The following is a 6785-nucleotide window of genomic DNA, read 5'->3' on the forward strand; positions in this document are numbered from 1 at the left end:
GGTAGCCCGAGCGAAGGTCGAGCTTGGTGAAGAAGTGCGCTCCGTGTAGCTCGTCCAAGAGCTCATCCACGACGGGGATGGGGAACTTGTCTTTGGACGTCAGTGTGTTGAGGGCGCGACAGTCGATGCAGAAACGCCATGTGCCGTCGGGCTTGCGCACAAGGAGCACCGGGGCGGAGAACAGCGATGTCGAAATCCGGATGATGCCCTGTGCGAGCATGACCGCCACCTGACGCTCGAGCTCGCCTTTTTGCAGCTGAGGGTACCGGTACGGGCGCACGACGACAGGTGTCGTGTCCGGCAGCAGGTGTATGCGGTGGTCACAAGGCCGCGTGGGAGGGAGGCCCTGTGGCTCGTCGAAGATGTCGCTGTGCTGCTGCAGGAGGTCGGCCAGTAGGGGATGCACCTCATCCAGTGCGTTCGCCATCAACTGGTGCTGCGGGGTCGCGGCGCCGGAGCCGCCGATGCCTGTCCACTAAACGCAAGGGCCGCCCTCGCACGAGAAGATGAGTGACATCACATCGAGGTCCCAAAGGATGGGGCCGAGAGTGGACAGGAAGTCGATGCCGAGGATGAAGTCGTAGCAGCCCAGGTCGATGTTGACGCAGTCGCTGGAGAACGGCTCATCGCCGACGAGGATGGGAACCTGCCGCGCCACCCCCTGGCAAGGAAGGTGGTCTCCGTTGGCGACGGTGACGCTGAACTTCTCTGAGCCCGCCGGTTGGAGTACGAGGCGGCGCATGGCGTCCCCGGACAGGAAGTTGTGCGTCGAACCCGTGTCCACGACTGCGGTGAGATGCTCCCCGTCGATCGTCACCGGAAGCAGCATCGTCTTTGCCGTCTTGATGCCAGCCATGGCATGAAGAGAGACGATGAAGGCGGTCGCGTCGACCGGCCCATAGGTCGTGACGCCGGCCTCGGAGAGTGTGGTGGCGTCGAGCTCCGCGGTGAGGGCCTCCACCTCCGTGTCATCGACGGTCTCCAAGTAGAACAGGCGGGCGCATGTATGACCCGACGCATACGGCTCGTCGCAGTTGAAGCACATGCCCTTGCGACACCGCTCGAGCTGCTCGGCCGACGTCAAGCGCCGGAAGGTGCGTGTCGGCGCGGGGGCAGCCGCAGTAGTGGCCGGTAGGGCGGGGTGTGTCGGGGTGGTGGCCGCCGGGGCGGGGCGGGTCGAGGGACGCGTGCCGCGGCTCGGGAACGCCTGCCGCAGGGCATTGGCGCGCTGCTCGTACGCGCGTGCGTAATACATGGCCGTCTGTAGGTCCTGGGAGTCGCGCATCTCGACGTCGATGCGGATGTGGTCGGGAAGGCCGCCGACGAAGAGCTTGGCGCATTGGGGAGCCGTGACGTCAGGCGCATTGCAGACCAACGTCTGGAAGCGGTCGGCAAAGTCCTGCACCAAAGTGGTGAAGGGAAGGCGACCGAGCTCGGCCAAGCGGCTCCCACGTATGGGGGGCCGAACCGGAGGAGACACAGGTCGCGAAAGCGCTCCCACGGAGTCATCCTGCCCTCGTCCTGCTTGAGGGCGTAGTACCACGTCTGGGCGACGCCACGGAGGTGGTAGGAGGTGATACACGTGCGGTCGGACGCCATGGTCCGCTACCCCCTGAAAAACTGGTCGCACCGATTGAGCCAGTTCAGGGGGTCGACGGTGCCGTCGTAGGTGGCGAACTCCAGCTTGGTGAAGCGGGGCGGCTGCTGCACGTGTGGCGAGGCCGCGTAGGTGCCCTCGTGACGACCCAACACGGCGGAAGGAGAGTGCTGTGGCACCACGGAGCTCCCGACGTACGGGTCAGTGTACCCGCCGAACCCCCCGAAGGTGGGGGCGGGTGGCTGCAACACCGTCGACTGTAGCGGCACCGTCATGTAGGTCGGCGTGTCGATCCACGTCGGTAGCGGGGACGACGACGGCGGCCACCGGACCTGGGTGATCGACAGGCCCTGGGGCACGACGGTGGCCGGGGGCGGTGGCGCGAAGGGCGCCGCCGGCGGAGGCGGTGGTGGCGGGGTTGCGTACGGAGCCTGGAGGAAAGTCCGGAGGTTCGAGACCGCCAGGTTGAGGTCGCGGATCGCCGAGGACATCTCCGCCGGGGAGAGGACGGGGGCGGGTTCGGCCGCGAGGGCCGCGGTACCGGAGGCGGCCGGACCTGAGGTGGCCGGCGGCGGCGACTGGTGCGGCGGCGGCTGCTGCTGCGAGGTGGCGGGGAAGGCGGTGGTGGCGACGGCGGTGGTGGTGGGAAGGTCCGACAAACTCATCGAACCCAAGCTACCTGATACCAAATTGGTAGAGGCTAGGGTTCTACGAGGTCTCGGACGTAGGTTGTAGGGGTGGAAGTGCGGGCTGCGAGATCGGGGACGCCGGCGCCGGCGGTTGGGCGCCGTCGCGGCGTGTGAGAGAGAGAGAGAGAGAGGCGGCTAGGGTTTGGGGCTCCCGTCTTCTGAGGGAGACGACAACATAATACTGTTTATTGTGTGCTTAATATCGAAGGGGTACATGTGTTTATAAAGGAGGACATCCTCCACTAAACCCTAGATAACTTGGACTCTAATATAACTTGGACTCTAATATAACTTGAACTCTAAGATAGCTAAGGTAACTTGGGCTAAGTCCGTAACTAACCCTGCCCATTGGGCCTCCTCCGTTGGTACGTTGTATCGGTCATAACACCAAGAGCCTTCGTGCGATTGAGGTACTTAATTATATCTTGCACATGCGTGAAGTTCTCATGGATGCATCGCTTCTGCACAAAGGCACTTTGGCACTTGAAGACAAGTATTGGAAATTGCCACCATATTTTGCTTCGAAGTTCAAAGGCAATAACTGACATGATTAAGTATGATCTGCTTTATTTATAACTGATTACCGAAATGTAATTAGTTATGACACCAAGAGCATAAGGGTATACACCTATTTCTCATCAGAAAAACACCTGACGGCGAGCCACCATCAACTATATAAGAAGACGAATAAAATTTCATCTTTGCAAATCGAGTAAGAAAATTATAAGCAACCATCTAGTTTTTTTCTTGTTTCTCCGGCCCCTCCAACCTGAATGTGTCTATATATGCACTGCTAGTTAACCTCATTGTTGAGCATCTGACCTTGTGTCAGGACTAAGTATGTTCTCAATGTTTATCCCGATTTCACTCTTTAAGAACTTGGAGTACCACTTGGCAGAGAGCTTTGGCTGCCTTGGCAAGTCAGGATCCTGAAAATCAATGTAGTGCAGTCCGTATCGCAAATAATATCCCGCCATTAGCTCGAACACATCCAGGAATGACCAAACAAAGTAGCCCTTCACGTTGGCTCCGTTCCTGCAATAACGATTTTAGGTGTTCCCCTTGTGAACCCAATGGCTAAAACTCTACTAGTAACACCGCTAAGTTTAGACAAAATATTCATCTTCGGTGTTGTACAGAACAAAACTCACCTGAGCGCGGCGAGTGTGCTGCCGATGTAGCCACTTAAGTACTCCACTCTGTTATGATCATTGACCGAGTCGACGAAGAACTGCCCATAACCTAAAATATGATAAAAGTGGAAGAATATGCGAGAAATTTTTGATCAGCGGAAACACCAAAAAAAGTTAATGTTTGACTCGATACATAGTAACTCGAGTGATGAAGCGGCAACGTAGTGTCTCAGCTTTGCAGAATTTGCCGGTGATGTATTTGTTTTCTTTCTACAAACCATGGCAATGTAGAATTTCATCATTGGATTATTTTAGGCACTTCCGAAGGATTATAGAACGCATAAGACTGCAGTACCCACGGTCTGGGATACTATACATGTCGACAATGAAAAATACTGTAAACAGAAAGATTATAAGTAGATAAAAGATCAGAAGACTTGCCATTTTCTTGGACATAGATAGGGACGTTCTGGTATGTGTCTGTGAGGTACCGGAGCATGCATTGCAGCCCTTGTGGATCATTCGGCATGTTGATAGGGATGAACTGTACCAATAAATTGAAAGGTGAAGGTCAATTTGATTGGCTTTACACAAAATTCGTCTGAAAAAGTAAAAACCAGGTAAAATAGTGACTAAAAATACCTGACCAGACCCGCTATCATTCCTTGACACTGAAACACACACACACACACAAAAACGTTACAGTTATTTCATTTGTACCAGATGGTTTCTTGATCAAAAAACAAAACTAGGCATACTTCTGAATGTAGCAGACATGTCCGCGTTGTAGTCCCGGAGGCTCGCGTCGGCGCTGCTCTTGCCATCGCTGACATACACCGACGTGTAGTGGTTGATGCCGACGAAGTCGATGCACCCTCGGATCAGCTCGGACTGTTGTTTGGTGAAGGACGGAATCCGTGGCCCGGCTTTCTTCTTCATGATCTCAGGGTAGTCACCTTTCACCAAGGGGTCCAAGATCCTGAACAAGAAACACACGCTTGTTGCTTACACAGACAGTAGATAATATATGGTCTCACGGAGATGATCTTGTCAGCTCTCACCAGCCGACCATGAAGTCGAGCGACCTCTGCGTGGCGGCGACGTCGGCGGGGCTGTGGGAGAAGGGGTAGTTCCAGAAGGTGTAGATGTTGATGCCGACGAGGCCCCCCTGCGTGGCCTGGTACTTGTCCCGGTAGAGCCTGACGGCGGAGGCGTGCGCCAGGATGGAGTGGTGCGCCACGGTGTAGGGCTCCACGGTGGAGTCCCCCGTGGTGCAGTTCACCCCGTAGGGCGCAGAGCAGCGGCACGGCGGGAAGGCGCCGCTGTCGTAGGCGGCGATGGCGATCACGTTGGGCTCGTCCATGGTGGTCCAGTGCCGCACCCGGTCCCCGAACTCCCGGAAGCACGCGTCCGCGAACGCCGTGAAGTCATCCCTGCATGCATGCAACACCCATCCCTCTTACTTGCAGCGCCCATCAGAATGTAATAATTTGTGTAGCCAAATACGGAGTAGTAGCTAGTAAGATCTTCTTACACGACCCTGGGGCTGAGCCAGCCGTGGTACTCGTCTTCAAGGATCTGGGGGAAGTCGAGGTGGTACAGGGTCACATGTATCTGGATTCCTGCAGTGATGTGTAAGTGTAACGCAACAATCCGAGCTTGAGAAAAGGAAAATTCCGCATGGATTTGGACATGGTTTATGGATGTTTTCGACCACCTCGTTTTGTCAGCTCGTTTATAAGGTTGTTGTAGTACTCCAGCCCTTTCGGATTCACGGGCCCTCTTCCTCCTGTTTTCATGGAGGAAAGGGAGAAAATAAAAATCATCAGTCACGGGAGGTTGCAATGGTGACAGGTCGTCTGTCTTGCAAATAAGGTGCAACTCTACATCCTCCAGGCCAGTGTTCTTACTTGGAATGAGCCTCGACCAGGAAATGGAGAACCGGTACGCCTCCAGGCCAGTGTCCACCATCAACTCTACATCCTCCTACAAAATACAGTATATACACACACTCTTAAGTAAGAGAAAGAATAAATCCGTACTTGCAAAATCAGGCATCGAAAACCTAACGATACGATCAAATTCGAACATTAGTAGTAGTATTTACATGCACAGATGGTCAAAGTTACAATCTTCTTCTGCACGTTTTTTCAGTTTTTGTGAGATGAGCCTGCACATGTTCTGACGAAAGTTGTAGCAGCCGTATACAATCCGCATGAAAATGACGGCCACATGAGTTCCAACCAGAATGATACGTTCGGCTAGGAACCAACGCAAGGCGTCGCTGTCGATCCGAGAAATTCAAGAGACGGTTCTATACTACTTTTGTATGCAAGCTAAGCTGGCTTAGTGCACTGGCGGAAGAACATATGCAGACCTTGTATCTGTGGTAGCCGTCCGCGCCCAAATCGCCGGTGCTCTTGTCTGGCATCCTCCCTGCGATCACGGCCAGATCAACAACGTTGTCGTCAGTTCCGAGCACTATCAGCACAAGATACAAGGTTTGTTCTGATGTTGTCTACCAAATTCTGCCTTGTTCAACATATGTTTCAGGGTAAGCAAGAGATAAAGAACACTACTGTAAGGAGTAAAACAGGACAGACTTCTTCACAAAAGTACATATTTAACTCTCTTTTCATCAGTCATCCGAAGGGTTATTTCAAAGATGTGAGAATATCATCACCTGCATGAGTAAAAGTGTCCCAAATGCTAGGGCTCCTCCCGCCTTCATCGGTCGCGCCCTCGTACTAAACAACCAAGAAACCCATCAGACCGACGAGAAAAACAAAGCAGAGCCTGCTCCGTTCCGTCACGGGAAACAAGCGCTAGGACCGAACAGCCATGCCGCTACGCCGAGCGCGAGCGGGCACGTAGGCGTAGTACCTGGTAGGCCGACGTGCCGGCCCCGAAGACGAAGGCCCCGGGGAAGTCCGCCCTCGTGAAGTTGAGAGCTCCGGCCACCGCCGCGCCGCCGGCGAGCAGCAGCACCGCCGGTAGCAGCTGCATGAGCGGCACGGCGCAGGGTGTGGCCCTCATCTCTCTCCGTCGCTCGCTCAAAAGTGACGCCTCGATATCTTGTGGGCAACCTCTGGGTCCTCCTATATGTGTTGTTGGCCGCATGTCTTATTCATCAGCTCCTGGTTTGACACGAACGGCAGGTGATGGCGACGCTCTGTGTTTGGTAGCCACGAAGAGGATGCTTCTTGTTGGGGTGCCGAAGCGGCCAGACCTTGCACGGCCGGCTGTACATAGGAGGCAAATGGCAAAAATCGAGGTTCTTGCAAGTTGCAAGCGAGACGGATTGCTCTAGAGGGAGACAGTAACTTCATAAATATATTCCCTCCGAAATGTATTTTTTTCTTTCTT

At 54.6% G+C, this 6785-nt stretch overlaps 1 protein-coding gene across 1 annotated transcript; it reads right to left on the reverse strand.

Moving 5' to 3' along the window:
* Nucleotides 1–2828: 2828 nt before the first annotated feature.
* On the reverse strand, nucleotides 2829–6526 carry LOC123412171 (beta-glucosidase 22-like). Its single transcript, XM_045105114.1, has 12 exons — nucleotides 6303–6526; nucleotides 6103–6166; nucleotides 5797–5855; nucleotides 5330–5405; nucleotides 5137–5208; nucleotides 4954–5041; nucleotides 4481–4852; nucleotides 4178–4398; nucleotides 4062–4090; nucleotides 3861–3963; nucleotides 3438–3528; nucleotides 2829–3321 (listed from the first exon to the last, which is right to left on the reverse strand). Exons 1-12 carry the CDS (start codon nucleotides 6453–6455, stop codon nucleotides 3090–3092), a joined length of 1560 nt encoding a protein of 519 aa, XP_044961049.1. The 5' UTR covers nucleotides 6456–6526; the 3' UTR covers nucleotides 2829–3089.
* Nucleotides 6527–6785: the final 259 nt, after the last annotated feature.

This window comes from Hordeum vulgare, chromosome 1H, assembly GCF_904849725.1.
Source record: "Hordeum vulgare subsp. vulgare chromosome 1H, MorexV3_pseudomolecules_assembly, whole genome shotgun sequence".
Lineage (NCBI taxonomy): Eukaryota > Viridiplantae > Streptophyta > Magnoliopsida > Poales > Poaceae > Hordeum > Hordeum vulgare.